The sequence below is a fragment of the Periplaneta americana genome, chromosome 2 (assembly GCF_040183065.1).
Source record: "Periplaneta americana isolate PAMFEO1 chromosome 2, P.americana_PAMFEO1_priV1, whole genome shotgun sequence".
Taxonomy (NCBI): domain Eukaryota; kingdom Metazoa; phylum Arthropoda; class Insecta; order Blattodea; family Blattidae; genus Periplaneta; species Periplaneta americana.
The window spans coordinates 141873598-141893785 of NC_091118.1; the positions used below are offsets into that span (position 1 = coordinate 141873598).

The 20188-nt window shown below is 34.9% G+C and overlaps 1 protein-coding gene across 1 annotated transcript in view; it reads left to right on the forward strand.

Moving 5' to 3' along the window:
- Nucleotides 1–1714: 1714 nt before the first annotated feature.
- The window catches only part of LOC138695303 (uncharacterized), a 94548-nt gene continuing 76074 nt past the window's right edge, over nucleotides 1715–20188 (forward strand). The window contains exon 1 of the mRNA XM_069819729.1: nucleotides 1715–4374. Coding sequence (XP_069675830.1) covers nucleotides 2814–4358 — 1545 coding nt within the window. The 5' untranslated portion in view covers nucleotides 1715–2813 and the 3' untranslated portion in view covers nucleotides 4359–4374. The remainder of the gene's footprint in view (nucleotides 4375–20188) is intronic.

Below are 20188 nucleotides of genomic sequence, written 5' to 3' on the forward strand. Positions count from 1 at the left end.
CAATCTTAAAGAATTCATACCTATTGTTTCGTAACTATGAAAATACTTACTTACTTACTTACTTACTTACTTACTTACTTACTTACTTACTTACTGGCTTTTAAGGAACAGGGAGGTTCATTGCCGCCCTCACATAAGCCCGCCATTGGTCCCTATCCTGAGCAAGATTAATCCATTCTCTATCATCATATCCCACCTCCCTCAAATCCATTTTAATAATAATAACTTCCTGTCTACGTCTCGGCCTCCCTAAAGGTCTTTTTCCCTCCGGCCTCCCAACTAACACTCTATATGCATTTCTGGATTCGCCCATACGTGCTACATCCCCTGCCCATCTCAAGCGTCTGGATTTAATGTTCCTAATTACGTCAGGTGAAGAATGCAATTAAAAATTATTTCGATTTTTATGTATGAATTTTATTAATACAATATAATAAATTTGTCTTATGTTAAGAACATTAAAGTCTAAAAACAATTTTTGAGATGAAAAATCAGTAGGTTTATGAAGACATATTTTAATTATTTTCTTCTATAATAGATAAAGTGGATTAAAATTGGATTTAAATAAGCTACCCCATCCTATAATTCTATACATAACTACAGATTGAAATAAAGTTATATTGTGCGTAATAAACTTATTGACAAGTAATTCCTCAATAAAACAAAATAATATATTATTTCACGTAATTTATTATAAAGGTAATTAATGTGTCGAAAATTATGCCTAAATACTTAACTTCAGAGGCATTTAAGGCAATTAATTTTGCTGTATATTCTCGAAATAAATCGATTTGGTGAGATGATGTACGTATGTTGAAATGTTGAAGCATGAGTAGATATTACAATATGCTTTTTTTTTAACTGACCAAAGTTCCCCGGAATGGATAAACATTTTGCTGGGATATACGTAAAAAAATTGCTGGAATATCGAAAGAACTCCAGTGTACACTTAATAAAATCGGAAGACCCGAAACGTGTATTTTCGACATGTAAAATGCACTGGTCCTTGAATGAAACCCTCGAGATAAAATTCCACTTGGACTCATCGTTTTTGAAACACAGACCTCTGGAACGTCTTCTGACGCCTCGCCGGCCGTTCGATGCCTCAACAATCCTCCTTTCCATTTTATCTTCTGTTCTTTATTTCACTTTCTCTTACTTTCTGTCTTTCATTTTTAATCATGTTATTCTTTTCAAGGTTAGGCACGTGGAGGGACTCCAGTGATGTGGGGTCAGCGAAACGCCAGGTGACACCAGATCACGTTTACAAAGGCGCAAACAGCATCAATGCCCTAAGCAGGATTCGAATCCATGACCATGGCTGGCACGCTTCGCGCTTTGGCCGTTGTGTATACCAGAATGCAAAGATAATATAAGAATACGTAAATCTAACACCGGCAACGTAAGTTTGAATAATTGGGTCTGGTACCTGTGGATTGATGGGGAACTAAACCTTGGGCACGCTATATAATCCCCCCACCCCATCCCTCTTCCTCATTCCACAACTGACATAACCTCACTTCTCCCCTCACGCCAGTTCTTTCAATACTTCTCACAATGCTAGCAACAGACCTTCTGTTGTTCGAGTTCTCCCCTTCGAAAATTCCCCTCCCCCACTGCCCTCCCCATTCCTCTTACCCAAATATAGTACGTGTGTGCCATGCGACAGAATGTTATGTGCCACACTTCTTTTAGAGGGATAAGAACTCCCTCAAACTAAGTCACATACAGGGGCAAACGGTTTGGAGAAAGAAGTTGGGTTAGTAGGGGGAACTGCTAGGCCTACGAGACCCTCTCCTTTTATTTTTTTTTTCCGTCGCTTTCGTCATCCCGTCGGTTGTTGAGACCCCTAGAAGAGACAGAACTTCCTTATTGGGTCTCTTGTGGCTGAAGACGATAGTTTGAAATTTCTTGACTTGTGCTTTTTGAAAGTGTTTGTGGCTTTCTGCGCTGTGTTTTTGTGAAGTTATAGTGTGAATTAGACTGTACCGAGATGGGATGTAGGCCGCTCCAGCAATGAAGACGCTCAAGCACGCGACATTTGTGACGTAACGAGCCTTAACTAGTAGCCACACTCTTTTAGACAGAGACGGGATAAAAAAAAGAGTAGAAAGACTCTCCATCATCATACTAGATGAATAACTGTGTAGCTTATCTTGTAATTTAAGACACTGTATATGAATGTATGAGTGTGTGGGACTTGGTGTGTATGAAAAGGAATTGGTGGCGGTGAACTCTCTACTTGAATGAGTCGGAGATTATAAGGAAGAATAATAAGTTGGAATATCTGTGAAATGTGCTTGCGAATATCATATGGAATTCTCAGGGTGAGAAAAGGAATTTATTTTCTTGCTACGGTGACATCATGAAGACTTGTGTTTATATTTTGAAGTTTCAGTAGACTATTTTAGTTTTATGCGTCGATAAAGTACGTCATTATGAACACAGACGTGGGTTTTATAAAGAAGACAGTGTTGTAGTGGTGAATTTAAAGTCGTAAAACTCTGTACGGGTTCCTGTGTTATGTTTTAATACATGCTCAGCAGTTCCATACTTGTAATTTCGCCGTTCTTCGTAACAAAATCAGCTATGTAAAACAAGAAATGTTTACGACTTCGTATGTTGTAAACTGTCATGAGGAAACCAAGGTATACATAACCTCACTCTCGTCTCCTCGAAAAGTGCGTCTTCCTTTATTTAAAAAATAATATGGAAGTAAGTTATATATGACAGTAATTGATGTGGTTTATTTTTGTAAGTGACTACATTTTACTATTATTACGTTTATAAAAACAAGTGTTATAGAACCTGTCATGGCTACCATGGGTGTTGTTCCATTTTCAAACACTATGACGTCACACAACAAACTTCAAATTCTTCAGCATAATACGAGTGGTGTTAGTGAAAGTAGCCCTAGTGGACAACCAGAAAGGCGCGAGATATTAATTTTAAGAAAGAAACCTAAGCCAATAGTTACACTATCAGAAGCTACAAACATTCCGTGTGAAACGACAATAGTGAACACATCAGCTACTACAGTCTTGGTGAATAGTAACAATAGCATCACTGTCAATGCGGGAAGGATACGTAAGAAGCCAAGTGGCGTGGGTGGGAATATATCGAGAAGTCACCATCAGCCTCCCCCTGTGGCTGTCGCGCGTAGAAACGCCAGAGAGAGAAACAGGGTAAAGCAAGTGAATAATGGTTTTGCTACTCTCAGACAACACATTCCACTTTCAGTGTCGTCAACGTATTCATCCGGGGATTCTACTCCAGGGGGTCGTTCAAGTAAAAAACTTAGCAAGGTCGAAACACTCAGAATGGCTGTTGATTATATACGTAGTCTTCAGCAACTGTTATCGATGGACGACAATGAATCGAACACTAATATTACCGTTAGCCATTCTCCAAATTCATCCGATGCATCGTCACCGACATCCATCGTCGTTCATTCACCATCATCGCCAGCTAATTCTTCAACGAATCCATCTACAGCCGAGCTTCATAGCTACCAACATTACGAAGACGACAGCGTCCAGACTGATATGGCAGGGTCACCCATTCTCATTGAAGATGAAGATGACACCTCTCTCATTGACCCTACTTCGCCAGCACCATCAACTTTGACATCTTCAAGTTATACTCCTGAGTATCACCGTATCAGAAATACAAATACATTCATTCATCTTGTGAATGCTCAGCAGGATATCGTCAACAGGGCAGAGAGCACCACTCAGTACGAAGTAGACGAGTCTTTCCCACCCATCTCCGTCACCTCGACGTCCTTTCCAAACGAGAGCTACATTCCTTCAAGTGCCCAAATACATCGCCTTCACGCACCTCACCTAATTTCCTCTATAGACACTTATCAACATGCAACCTCTGGTGATCTCGTCATCGTTGGAGACACGTCTGTCATCAACAGACATCATCCTACATCCTCCCTCTCACCTGAGGGATATAGCGAACAATCCCTTTCACCAGAAACCTCCGGAGTCGACGACATGACCTTGCTGAGAAACACAACTTCGGCGTCGTTCCTGCCATCTTTTTCTGCGAGTCTGAAGTCGACTTCGTCACCGACATCGACGCTTCAACTCGTGACGTCACCACCCCTACAACTTGTTGCGTCGTCCGAGACGGCGACGACAGTCGTTCGGAGTCAGAGTTATCCGGCCAACGTGGAACTTCTTTCGCACGTGAAGATGGAACAGCGGCTAGGAGAGGAGGATGGCGTGGCCGACGACGTGATTGAAGGGAATGGACAGGACGTGGTGGACATGATGGCGTGGTGGGAGCAGGAGCAGAGACTGCGGCTTGTTACTTCAGTGGCCTCCACAGCAACCTCCACCTCGTGAGGACGCGGTTCACATGGTGAGTTCATCACTTTTAAATTAATGTCCCGAGTACCACCAATGTACAGTCACGCAACTATTCTGGGTAATGTGTAACATCAGATAACTGAAGTTAGATGGTAGAGATCTCAATGCATTCAATACGTATAACAATATAAGTATTAATAACTAACAATTGAAAGAGAATTAGACCTACAGTTGTTGTCAATTATGTTAAGTTTTGCCGCACCTCTTGAACTAATGGGGTTTCATTAATTTTTATGGAAATCTCTTTAAGCGCTAAATTTAAGTTCGGAGAAATGTTCTATTCCATATAAATAGTTTAATTCTCTAATTAATGCTTAACTGAAGATATGAATTAAACATTCCATTTTCAGGAGAGCAAAAAAACTATATAGGCTTGCAATATAAAAGTAATAAAATAGATATTTATATAATTAAAAAACAAAGACTTAGATTTAGACTTGCGATATTCTTTTTTACAGGATGGTAGCCTAAGAAAAACACTACATATGTAAGAGAAAAAAAGTCAAATTCGGTCAGTTTTGTACTTGAGATGTTTGTCAATTCAAGTCTTCAATTTCTCTAATACAAACAACTTTAAAGACACAGGTCTATAACCATTCGTTTGTCCCATTACCTCAACTAAGAAAAATTAATTCAACAATAGCACTGACCGAGCAGATTTTAACTAAATAGTCATTATATATTACTTTATGTAAAATAATGATTCATTAATACCTTAAAAACTATATCATTTCGTGTAGGTACAACATATTTGGATGAATTGACTCGTAGATACTGAATATTTAAAGAATCCAAACAACGGAATAGGCCAAATTGTTGTACACGCACGAACAGAAAGAGAGGTGTACGAGATTTAAAAAGTTATATTTTGAGTATCATGGATGCTGTAATTATTTATCTGAAAACCACGAAATCAATTTTTTACGAAACTATTTTCCCGTGATGCTTTATAGCCTATGCTGAGAAAATAAGGAATGAAAATAGAAAATTTATTTTGATAATAGTTTATTATTATTATTATCGTTATTATTATTGAATCTCCCAGCTACAGTAATTCTATTACTGTTCCAACTCAACTACGTATAGCTTAAACGTTGAAATCGCTTCAATTCTAGGTAATTTTTTTTTTTTTTTTTTTTTTTTTTTTTTTTTTTTTTTGCTTGGGGGAGATAGTAATACTAATGGCTATGAAGCTACTGTACATATTAATGTATGTTACAATTTCCTAGTTAGTGTTTCAACATACACATATCATTTTATTACTAATATTAGAAGAATGTTTGACTATTTGTAAGGATTCTTTGCATATGCGCCAACCTTAATTAATTTTATTGATACACAAGCTTTAGAAGAAGAAACCAAATTTTATGTGACAGACGCAAAATGAATAAATTACAAAAATATATGAAGTAAATATTATACTGGTTTTTCTGTCGAAAATATTTGTAAAATATATTTCCCTTGTCCTCCGTATGTGCCAATTGCTCGTTCCACTTTCAAACTACAGTAGCTATAGCCTTTCTTAACTGCTTTGTTTCACATGGGAAGAAATTTAATAGATCTGTTATACATTTCATCAATGGATAATGTATTTAGGCATATATATATTCCATTGCATGAGGCACAGTCTTTTCCACCTAACGTTGTAACCACTGATGTTTAGCTGGTATTAAACGAATAATAACATCGATGCCGTTCAAATTATGTTAGCTAGTATCTGTTTAAAATGGTTTATTCCTTTAATTCGGTATTAATGTGCGAAAAATACATTTTAGAACATCAGTGTTCCTTCATATTTTAAATAAAATGTAGAAGCATGTCCAGGGTACGAAAAAGTCCAATGTACTGAAAAGGTCTGTTATAAATGCCTATATAGTAATTAAGACCAGTGGCCAAAATGTCCAATTAACGAAAATGCCCATGTGATTGTAATATCCAAGGTATGAAAAAGTTCAATCTAGATATAATAGAAGAACACAATTATTCACACAACAATCTCTATAATGCAACTTTATTTGGTAGTATAATAATTATAACAGAAACCTTATAAACAATAAATTTTTATAGGAATTCGAATACGCAATATGGAGTATTTTGAGTTGGTATGAAATTGCCCTTAAATAGCGAGTTAGGTAACTATATCTCTGGTAGTTGTTTACTAGAAACTTTTATTTATGGCTGTTTTTATATAGTGTGACATGGAAGTAATTTTAAGACCACGGTTTCTGTTTGGCTTTGTTGCTGTTCAGACGTTCAATAAAACGTCACACATTTACGTATATTATCGTATATTGTACTTTCATACGTATTGGAAATTTCTGTATATCGGTTCTGTAGCGTATTGGACCTTTTCGTATATTTGACGTATTACATTTTGGACCTTTTTGCTTTTTGGAAGTTTACTGCTTGGACTAAATTCTTTGGATGATTTTTATTTGGACGTTTTGACTGGACCTTTTCTGTCTGTGAACATTTTAATTTGGAAGAAATTACCGGTAACCAAAAATACATGTAGGCCTACCTTTTTGTAGTAGACCCTATTTCCTCCGTTTCTTGCGAAATTATGTAATGAAACTTCCCAGCTTACATGTAATTATCTATAAAATTACGTTTTAAAATATTTACTCAACTAAATTTTTTTGTGGTTGTAACGTCCAACGAACCTATATGGTTATTTTAATGACCTTTTGAACATGATGCAACCAAAAGGAGGTTTTTTTTCAAACGTAGTCACATTTACTAAACTCCATATAATGCAATGGAGTTCTCTTTGTCTGTTTATCTACTTCCCTTCACTGATAATTAAGTATTTTTTCGAAACGTCATAAAAGGTCCCAATTATAGCTCGATGTGAATAACCGAAGTTACGTAAAAACGTTACCGTCTTGGAAGCACGAAATCTGATATTAAATTTTGTCTGAAGTAATATTTTCTGTTCGCGAAGTATTTTTAGAATTTTCATTGAATATAGGCCTATCAATTGAACATGAATCTTTAAAAGTGAATTAAGTACATTTTTATATTGAATTTGTTGTTTTTTCTGTATTTATTCATTATATTTTGAGATTTTAATTAAAATTAAGCGACTTAAATATATTGTTGCGCAATAGCATGTATATGTTTATATTTCACTGCAAAATGTTGTGTAAATACGTACCAACTACGTTTTATATGAGGTACAAAAATTATTCATACAATTTTAAAGACGATCAAAAGACGTAGTTCCGATTTAAACGGTATAGGCCTAAATGATCGAAGTTTTGGATTTTTATGAATTTTGAATGAAAATAATAATACTTAAAATTATATCCTTAAAATAACATGTTTTATGAGTGGATTTAAGAAATATATTCCTCTGATTGAGGTTCTGGCTGATATGTACAGTAGTGGCAAGAAAAACCGGACCGACCCTTGTAGCTGATTTCAGAGCCTTGTTCACTCCAGAGCACAATAGACTGGTAACTAAGACTTTCGTGATTCGAATCCTGCCTGGGAACGAAACTTTTTTTGTTCCCTATTCAAATTTATTCCCAATACTTTTCGATTGCAGCGATATTTTACTACTTAATTAACTTATTATTCCCAGAACATGAATTTTACCAGCAATCGAAAAGTATTGGGAATAAATATGAATACAGAACAAAAAAAGTTTCCTTCCGAGGTAGGATTCGAACCACGAAAGTCTTAGTTACCGGTCTATCGTGCTCTGGAGTGAACAAGGCTCTGAAATCAGCTACAAGGAACGGTCTGTTTTTTTTTTTTGCCATTACTGTACATCTACTTATCAGGCAGTACATCTCACTTGATATGTGTCAGAGGAAAAACAATATTGTTTGTATAGGCCTACATCTGAAGTCTCATTAGTGTAATATATAGGCTAGCTAATCGGCGATGAATATAATGGAGGGGAAAGAAACTGGCCACTCTACCCCATTATCACCTGGCCTAGTTACCTCATAAGTAGTGCCTTATTGGTCTCACTTGTGGGGTTCAGACCTGTCTTCGGACAATTGACTAAACAACAATTATGCTCAAATATATGAAAAGTAATAAACAAAACATTAAAGTAAAATAGCAAAGATTAAAAATAGGCCAATAAAACAATCAGAAAGTGATTATTAGACATTGACGTTAAGGAAAAACTATAAAAAACGTAAGTTATGGAACATAAATTAAATATCCAGTACAGTGAGAAAAATGTACAAAGGAGGAAGAAAATCAGCTACTAAAACTTAAGGAGGAAAAGAATTATTATCTAAATTATAGAATATAATAATATAAAAAATGCAAGTCTTATACAAGAATGGAGACTTCCAGGATTGAACTATAAACCAAAATTAGATAAAGACATAAGAGTATAAGAATAGAAGCTAAATTGACAAACTAGAAATTAATACGGATGAAACAAACGTTTGATTCAGTACAATAAGCAACTAAAACACAAGCTCTGAAATTAAAGAATACAGGAATTGAGGAGGTTTATACGTAATTCTACTTATTTAAGTTCTACTTTAAATAAAGATAGCATTGAAATGGTAGAGGTCAAGAGAACAACACTGTTAACCAATAAGCCATATTACTCTTTGCTACATAATATTTAAAGCCAGAACAATCCATAGCGACAGAAAACTGAGAATTTATAAAATGATTGTAAGGTCAAATCTTTTTATCGTTCAACTTGCAAAATAACAAACAAAGAAGTGAACATGTTGGATAAATTCGAAAGAACGTATTTACGAAGGGCATTTGACCTACATAAATAAAGATCCAAAATAATGTAATGGGCTAGTCATTAAATTAGAATGAATTAAATTCGCTTAGCTAAGAAGACATTTAAGAAAATCTAAACCTATATGGGAAGACGCAGTGAGAGAGATTGCGGAAAGCCTACTGCCAAAGGGCAAGCCATAGAAAACCAAAGTCAATAAAAGAGATGTCTGGAGGAGACGCATTAAGGAGGCCAAGGTCTGATTTGGGCTGCAACACAGTAAGAGAAGAAATATAAGAATGGACGAGAAATTGGAATGATAGACTTATGCTGACTGTGAAATGGGAGTCTCTCTTGATTCAAGAAATGATGATGATGATGATGATGATGATGGTGGTGGTGGTGGTGGTGGTGGTGGTGGTGGTGGTGGTGTGGTAGTGGTGGTGGTGATGATGATGATGATAATAATGATGATGATGATGATGATGATGATAAAAGGCAGACGCGAGAGAGGCATATATGGGTGATTCCATTCTGCAGAAGCTGCTCCATCTTCTAAGAAATGAACTAGGTCACATTCATCATAACACAAAAAAAATGACGTTAAAAAGATGTTGAATGTGTTTAACATGGACGGAGGAGCATGAAGTTGATAGAGACAGGAAAAGAAATATAAAGTTAATGCTTGACTGCAATACAATTTGTTTTCTTAAGAAACATCCTTGAGGTGCTAACGTAAACGAAACAGTTGAACATCACATCTGGTACGCGAGGATACAGCATCTGTTGGACTGGGAGGAGATCATTGTGTTCCCCAAATGCTAATGAAGCGGGAGGAAGCATCAATTGTCAAACTACGGGAATGGGGAAGGAAAAATAATGATAAGATCAAAAGGTCAATATTGTTGTAAAAAATTATAATTGGTGTTACGTTACACGTGATATATCATTAAGCTTCTGTTTCTTTAGTTCATCTGTTAAAATCTTCCAATTTATTTTGTAACTTTTCAAAATCTTGAAATGTGTAGTCTATTAATTCTACTTAAAATTATATTTATTACGAAAATTGAGGAGGTGAGTAGAAAAAGAGCACTGTTTCAAAATAATAGTTTTCAGTAAATTGCGTTTTAAATATTTAAATCTATAACTTTCTGTTCGATTTAAAGTTTATCCATTTTAATAATTATTGTATTTATGTTCCTCCGAATGTTTTTTTTATAAAACCTTTACATAAGGAAGAACTGTGATGTGTAAAAAATATAAGATAATCATGCAAATGTGACATTAAAAATTGTCCATCTTTAATGCAACGAAAAACATTGTTCAAATATTCTTATGTTAATCTAACCACGACGTAAATACAGATCTGTGGCGCGTTAAGTATACTCTTCAAAGAACATCTCGTTATTCATCATCTTTTACAGTATCAACCTCGCGACAACGGAATTCCCTGTCACAAAGTATTAGGGGATGCAAGACAATAAACACTTTTAAAAACAGATTAAAAGATAACCTTCTTAGCATTTCACGCCAGTCATATTGACTTAAACTATCACTGTCTGCATTGTTGCTCATTCCTTTAGACATGCATCCTGATAGTGCTGTATTTTCAAAATTGTCTCATAATAATCTCTTTCTATTATCTAACATTATTTGAAATATATTAACATTCTATGTATTTAGCTTAATTCTGCTACATAGTTTGTATTTCAGTGTTTAATTAATAGTTCATAGTATTTTGTTGTTTAATTCGTAAATAACTGGTGTCTACATGTAGCTCTTATCTAAATCAAATTGTTGAATTCTTTGTTCATACATATGTATGTATACTTTTTGCTGGTTGAGTGGAAGAGAAGGCCATACGGCCTTAACTCTGCCAGCTAAAATAAATTATTATTATTATTATTATTATTATTATTATTATTATTATTATTATTATTATTTCTTCTGTATTAATCAAAACAGGAATATATTTACACAAATGGGTAATTACTCGTTGTTCATGGAAATCGGTCTTGTTAAAAATATTCCTTGTAGGCCTATACTGACACTTTCACACTGAAAACACATTTTCTTCGTTTTTACTTTCAGTTACTCTTCTTTTCAATTTAGGTGGTCCCAAACAGTAGACAACAAATTTGCATTGTATATTTTTACCTGCAGTTTTCCAGAATATATTGAAAAATCCACTTTGTTGTGGCACAAATACATTCTTAAAACAAGCTTTCATATAACACCCGCTAACGAGTCTATGAATGCTTTAGATGGAGTTTCTTTACTAGAGCTGGTCACATATGACTTAATGCTTTTTATTTTGTAACCATCTTCTTCCAAAGAATTTCATATTTCATTCTCCCTTTTCCTCTAATACTTTCCTTACTTTAATTTATGCATTACTTTCACTAAAACTAGAGTCAGTATTTTATTCATCATCAGTGTGGGCAGAAACATTCATATCATACTGATGGAGAGAAACTTCACAGCTGAAGTAAAGCAATGCTAAGGACAAATTCAAACCCTTATTGTTGTCGACACAACCTACTTTAGTGCCTATACTTTCTGCGGAAAAAGCGCAATTTTTCTGCAACATAAAATGAGCTATAACTCACCATTTATGATATAATTTTAATGATTCGTCAAAATCTTAGAGGACGGCACATACCATGAAATGATACATTTAATGGAAAAGGGAAATTTGATCTTATTTCTCTTTTTCCACCCAGCTTCTCAATTAAAGTATAAAAAGTATAAATTCAACTTTTAATGCATTATTATGTTTAATGGTTATATATATATATATATATATATATATATATATATATATATATATATAACAGATAAATATCTAAATTATCTCATTATTATTATTATTATTATTATTATTATTACTATTATTATTATTATAACTATTTCTTACCAATGTTTATTATTGTCACACTAACATTAGTTATCCAACTTTCATCATTTACTCTCATGTTGTTTTATGGTCTAGATATTAATGTAATAACTATGTAAGCAATTGTATTCAATTAGAATTAGAGTCTGGCTGGGCGGAAGAGAAGGCTTACTGGCCTTAGCTCTGCGAGATTAAATAAATAAATTATTTATTATTATTATTATTATTATTATTATTATTATTATTATTAAGGATGTTCCAACCGGATTTTATGGATGAGAGTAATGCGTTCTTAAGTCAAAAGATTACAATAGAATACAGGCCGTCAAAAATGTTGTTCCTTAGATCAGCTTTGAACTTCAATTCCTAGAAGAGAAAATTGCAAAATGAAATGTTTTCCTATTGGATACAGGTTAAAACATCGTACACAGCGTACATCGTACACTCGTAGAAATGAAACTACAGTTCTAAACTACAAACTGTATCTCTTACTTATTATCCATAGCACAAAATTCCATAAACCGCATATTTATACTATTTTAATGTTAATAAATGAATTAACAATGACGTCAATTTTAACTGTAAACTAATAGAAAATAATGTTTTTCCTAATAATTTACAAGTCTTGTATTTTTTGGAATAAAATTCCATTGCTACTGGTGTTGGTAATTATACAGCAGAACAATGATTAGGTTTATCTCTAATTACTTCAGCTAAGGTATGCTTTTTGTGCACTCATATTGGGTTTTGTCCATCACAAATACAACTCTGTCGTCGCCTGGAATTGAACTCGGATCCGCTCTCTACCAACTGAGCTAGCAACGCGACTAAATACAACTCCATACTTTACCAGAACTTTTAATTAGGCTCATGGGTTTAACGTAAATGAATCAATTCATTGATACAGAATATTAACAAATTCTTTCTGATAATCTCTAAGAAAAGAACAACACAGATGAGCAGAAACAGGTAGACAAGCAGCATACCAAAACTATTTTTTGGGTACTAGGGATGCTAATTTGTATTAGGTAAAAATCACTATGTATAACTTATATTTACAGCATAACAATATTAAAATAAAAGACAAAGTGGTAACTAGTTCTATTGAAATTAGGGTTTGGAATGAAATAAGAAGGAGTGAAAATTAATACTAGTACAATTGAACACCAGAGAAGTAATATCAGTAGCGGTTGCAAGTTTAATGACTCGGTGAAGGTGTTATTGTCCAGTTACCTATCATGTGGTTACGGGAGTTCTTTGAATTCTGTTCCCTGTGGCACAACTCATTACTTCACCAGAAGCGTAACATTGCCCTAAGATGTGACAGGAATGAGCATGTAAAATTATTCTATCTTCCTTTTTTGTCTTTTTTTATATTCGTTTGTGGGCACGTGTATAAGCACCGATAATTATCGGAGTGTATAGCCCCAATTTATACAATGAGAACTGCCTTTTAAGAAACCTCCCTCGTTGCAAGAAATAAATTATACTTATTACGAACGTCGTACTTGACTGGAAAAGATATTAAACAGTAATTAGCTTCCAATTTGGCAGTCAGATATAAATTTATGTTGTCTCTTTTTGTGTTACATATGTTATATATGTGGCTTATAAAGCAGCTTTAGGTTTTTAATCTTGATAGGATATTCTTAAGTAATATACGATATTCGTATGAAATATGTCATACAATTCAGAACTTCAATTTTCGGAATCTTTATTATTATATCATAATACAAAATAATGTGCTACTAGCTACACTGACTGAAAATTATCTCTTAATATATAGCATATCAATAAAATGGTAAATTCTTTGTGTTATGAAATTATTTCTGTATGCATATTAGTTAGCCTATATTTAAACGTTCCCGATTATTTCAAACAAGATCTAAGACTTCTACGAGATTTATCTTAGATGACTTTATTGGTCCTTTGTTGAAATGAAATGTCGTCCATGTTTCGAATTTATTTACTGACCGTATCATCTGGGATATATCCATTCCTAACCCAGAAAACTAATCAACTATAATGGACACAAAACAACTATGCAAGAGTTCGGTGCTTGGTATGGTCGACGGGCAGTGACCAACCAATGAGATAAATGCGACGTTGCCTAAATATTATATGAACTCTCTTCGTGTTTGTGATGACACATTTTCTTGACTCTTTTACGCTCACAAAATGTGTGTGTTTTTTTTAGTTGGTTATTTAACGACACTGTATCAAGTACTAGGTTATTTAGCGTCGATGGAATTGGTTGTAGCGAGATGGTATTTGACGAGATGAGGCCTAGGATTCGCCATAGATTACCTGACATTCGCCTTACGGTTGGGGAAAATGTCGGAAGAAACCCAACCAGGTAATCAGCCGAAGCGGGAGTCGAACCGAGGCCCGAGCGCAACTCTGGATCTACAGGCAAACGCCTTAGCCAACTGAGCTACGCCGGTGGCTACGAAGTGTGTTAAAGATATAATTGTTTTTATGTTGACATGAGATAAGGCTAGAGATGTTTAAGCTGATTAACCTCATGTCTTCAGAAGTATGTTTATTTTATTGATGTTAATTACTGGCGCTCTTAGGTACAGACCGATTATTTAGTCCTGACAGCTCAGCGACGCAAAAGAGTGGAATAGGAGGAGTGGGGAGAGTTCCGGAGTAGAGATAAGGGCGAGCGGTCGGTAAAGGAATGCAGTACAGCTTAATTGTACTGGAAACATACCACTCTACCGCACGCATTACATCCGATCACTTCGAAGGCAAGAAAGTGAATAACCCAAACACCCCTTGGCGTAACTAAATGGACTCGCCGGCCCCAGGCGCAGATCGCCGGCGATTGTCAGGACTAAATAATCGTATTGTAAGTGATAGTGTCCTCGGAACTGGTAAATATGGACACCAGATTTTACGTTAAATACTGAAATGTTTACTTTACAATCATCATTATCATCATCATCATCATCATCAGCTTGACTTTATGGTTTAGACTTTTCTTGATCTGGTCCGGCTTCGACACTGCAAAACTGGTCAGGTCGTTTCTTCACATGTCGTTTCACTAACCTTTCATCTTTAAATATATAGGTCTACTGTGTTTTTAAATTTAAATATTGCAGTTATTATTAAAATGTGAAAATATTTCAAGCATTTTGATAAAGTGACAGTTTACAGAAGTGACATGCATTTACTCGTATCACTTGTTAAACAAAACTGAACAACAGTAGGCTATTTTCTCTTCAATACCGAAATTATTGTCGTCATCAACACTGTCATTATCATTATAATTATCATAATCATGGCTGTCATCGTTAACTTCACTGTTTACATTCATTATCGGAACGTTTAGTCTTTATTTTGAAAGTTCCCAAAAACTGTTCACGCCACCTTCAAGGATCGCCTCACTGGCTTCCAGGGGCGGCCCGTCCATAAGAGCTGCGGAGCTGCAGCACTCCCTGCTTTGACAGGAAAATAAAAATAATATTTATTTTAATTTGTAGAAGAATTGTTACAGCTTTTATTGGTAAATTGCTTTATATTTCATCTGGCCGGGAATATGTACTATTATCTTATGCATAATCTTTTTGCGCGTCGACTGTACTGGAATTGACACTGCATTCAAAGTCGTCCTGGGATCTGCAGGTTGGAACAGCTCATAGAGAGTATGTTTTGCATGGTCAGGGGGTAGAGAGGTGAAAGGAAGCAGAGGGAAACTGCCGCTGTTTAAAACCCATATTTCGCTGCAGTGGCTTGCAGAGCCAGGCGACAAGGGAAGATCTTTCCTCCACTCCCACACCGTTATTGTAATGCTACGTCAAATGGATTCTCTATTCCCTTGAAACTTAATGACAAAATTTTTATTTTCTCTTGACATACTTACTGTTGTAGAATCTTATAGAGTTAGTATAACGAAATTAATATTCTCTTTTGCCTTACTATTACATATATATCCAGCCTCCAGCAGAACCTAATACTTGCCTTAACTCAAAATGATTGCACGAGTAGAATCCTTTTAATATAGCACGTAAAATACGAAAGAGACTTCTTTTCCACTTTTAGAACATTGTTGACCATCAGTATATCTGAGTGTTGTGACGTCTTAGTACCGTAACTTAACCAGTGCAAATGTGCAAGCATGAATGTGTTATTACAGAATATTAGTTTTATTTTTCTCAACTTTCCCTTGCGGAGAAGATTGATGTAATGAAGTGAAATTAAATGGTCGTCCGTTACCCGACTTAAATCTTACTCAAGCTTCATTAAGCCGAAATAGTGCATATATGTAAGGAAGTATAACAACGAAATTTACTCTAAGCATTTGTGGTTACGTGGATGTGAACAAAAAAAATTCTGTATTTTGTTTTCCTTGCTTCGGTGGTGATACTCTATAGACTAGGAGTGGTGTGACAGATTTAGGACATTTGCCCCTAAAAATTAAAAAGCACGAATCTTCGCTGTCTCACCTGAAAAATGTTTCATTGGCAATGTTAGGAAAAACTAATATTGCTGCGCAACTAAGTGAAGCGAACAGAACAAACATTTTCAAACATAATCAAGAAATGAGAAAAAATCGTGAAATTATTTTAAAAATATATTGATTTTGTGGCCAATATGAACTTCCCCTTAGGTGACATGATGAAAAAACGATTCGAAAAACCCTGGTGTATTTCGTGGGTTGCTACAGTTCGTGAGTAATCTAAACGAGCCTCTCAAAAATCATTTGGAACATGCCACTGTTTAAAAGTAATTCTAAAACAATTCAGAATGAACTGGTAGATTGCATGTCGAGTGTCTGCCGATCTGAAATTCAGACTGAAATCGATGGTATTAGTTTTTTTTTTAGCGATTATAGCAAATGATGCCACAGACATCTCCCAACTAAGAAAGGAAGTTTTGATTTTTCGATATCTAGTGCATTTATTTTTGTCCTATACTTATTAGTAATGATATCAAGACGTGAAATTTGTATGTACCAAAATCTACTGCAGCTCCCCCAATCCACAAGTTCACGAGCCGCCACTGCTGGCTTCTGTCTTTTAAGCTTGGGCTTTTTTTCTATAATGTGGAGGACGATCCGAATCTTGCACCATATCCTGAGACATCGTGCCGAACTGGCCTCCTTGAGATAGGGATGATTATTTGAAGTCCACAAGACTTCATTCATGGAAGTATCGTAATCCATTGTTTGGTGCCATCTATCGATTCAGCCACACAACATCCGGTCCGACTGAGTCCGCGATGAACGCCTCTCCATCCCCCTGAGAGTTATGTAGTCTCTTCAGATAAGTGTCATCTGTATGCAAATCACCGCTACTACATTTGATCGCGTTCGACCTCAAACTATTGAAAGATAATAGATGAAGTTGAATTTAATGAAGCGAAATGAGTCTGAGGTGCAAGTTTTTGTGTGGAGAACTCGATCCCAGATTTTATCTCAGTATTTTTGTTACAATCTGTGTACAGTACACCAGTTATTTTTTTGTTAATTGTGTGCGGCTTGAAACAATCTAATAATAATAATAATAATAATAATAATAATAATAATCATAATAATAATAATGTTTTATTACATATTTTCTTGTTTTGGATTGGGGAACTCGGTTCTAAAGTTTGTCTTAGTATTTTTCTTACATTCTGTAAGTACATGAAAACATCTGTGTGTAAGTATGGCAACCTTATATTGACTTTCTATAGTTACGTATGTATTGCGCACGAGTATATTTCTCGTCCATGTCAAAGTACAACTGAATAACTTTACTTTTTTAATATATTGAAACCTTCCATGGATTATAATAAACATTTCCAAGTAGAGTATTTAATATGCGGATTCCCCTTGTGTATTCGTACATTTTATCGGGTGTGACGTAAGATTTCTACGGTAACCGATGTCGAATATCCGTTCCACAAAATTATTTCATTTTTTCTTCTACTGTAAGTCGAATATATACGTTACATGTCAAAATAGAATGCTTGCAGAAATTGAAGCAAATCATAACCAGTAAGGTATGTCTTCAAAGAGTTCTGAAACTGCGTAGAACTATGGAAAAACACGAGTCTAATTTTCGATTTAAGGTTATGGCTAATATCATCAAGCAGAAATGAAGCACTGAAGCAGCAGAAACTCAACTGTTGAGACTACTGGCGGAACATAAGCTGCTTGAAAAAGAGCGAAAATTATCCCTAACGAACTCTATGCTTCCTAAATACAACGGATATCATATCTGATTAAAAATCGTATATACGAATAAGTTTGGGTTACCATTTTAAATAATGAGACGTCAACCCAAAAGAACGGCGTGGACTAAGAGAATATAATTTGACAAGATCGAATAAGGAAATCTACGAAAATTCGATACATGTTGAATAGAGTAAAAATTGATATTTATAGTATATAATAATGATGTAAAATAATTACATGCAATTATCGTCATCATCATCATTATCATCATGTGTGAAGATTTAGGCGTTCCCAACTTGTCCGTAATTTGAAAATATACGTGGAATTCTAGTAGTTTCCATTCTTATACGGGATATCCAGTTGTTACATGCAATTAATTAAATAATATTATTAAAATATAAACTGAAATATAAAAATATTTCTAACTTAATTAAAAGTAATATTTTGGCCAATCCGACACTGATAATATGTAGCCTAATCTACGAGTTAGCGAAAGAAAGCCTAGTCTTTATTATATAGAAAAAGAACCATTAACTCTTTTTGTTTGTTTTCATAGCTTCATTTAGAGTTTTGCCAGTCCCCTTGGAAATGATCTGACTGACCAACATAATTAGCCCAACAAACAACAAAATGGAGAAGTATAATAAATGCCTACGTTATATGCTGGTATTTCCACTACATCGGCATTGTTTTAGTGAATAGAGAGGAAACTGCACACAAGTGGGATTGGATTGAACCATAATTGGGAGATATTGCCTTTACACTTGCCGCCTTAGACAGATTGTGTTAGTGTAAGAGTGAAATACATCTCTTGTGAATGACAGAACGACATTTAGTGAAGTATCTCTTTTGAAACCAGGCAATAGGCTTTCCAAATAAAAGGCTCAAATTCGATTCTCAGTGGATTTAAGCTTAGAAAGAATTGTTAACTGAGTTTACAGTATTTTTTTTATTTTGCAGATAACATTTAACATTTGGCCGACCTACAAATTATGCTGTCGTATTATCTAACAAAGACTGCAGTGGATTTTGAGACTGACATCCATAAATTTTATAATGAAATGAATCCATATCTATAATAAAAAACAAGTAAACAACAATTTACAAAATAACTATTGAAAAATAGTATTACATCATGTTTACGTAATTCGGTAATCTCGAATAAATAAAAATAAATAGGCATGAGTTGAAAATCAAATTAAGGTAACAAGAAATTAAAACTCAACTAAAGTAACAAACATACTCATCAAGAAAATACATACTGTAGGCTATATCAGAACTCAGAGTCATTAAACATGCAAATATAGCCTATAGGCCTAGTAATATTTACATGATGTGGAAATAATCCATATTAAATATTTAATATAAAATACAAGCTAAGAACACGAAGAGACAGAAAAATAGACCTATCTAGAAAACGTTGGACAGTCGAACGTAAGATGCTGGTAGTAGTAGTGGCGGTGGTGGTAGTATTATTTATTTAACGACGTTTTTAACTGAAGAGGTTATTCATCACAAATTCAACATTGGTGAGAAATAGCCGACAAATTTTGTCTGGGGCCTGTATTGGGGACAGGGTTCTTTTAAGTGCCATGAAACTACGATATAGGACTCACAGCTCTTCTTCTTTCACCCTGAAGAAAGCCATGCACTATATAGATAGAAAACTCTTAATTTAAGTACAGTTAATGTTATCTATCTTTTACAGGTAGTGAATTACTAGTATTTAACAATCTTACGCACCAGAGTGACTTATATTTTCTATCTAACGCAGGCTCGTAGATAATTTTTCTCAGCAATATATATAATATGTGTACACATACATACATACATACGTCCACACCTGTGAAGTAGCGGCCAGCGCGTCTGGCCGCGAAACCAGGTGGCCCGGGTTCGAATCCCGGTCGGGAAAAGTTACCTGGTTGAGGTTTCTTCCGGGATTTTTCCTCAACCCAATACGAGCAAATGCTGGGTAACTTCCGGTGCAGGACCCCGGACTCATTTCACCAGCATTATCACCTTCATTTCATTCAGAC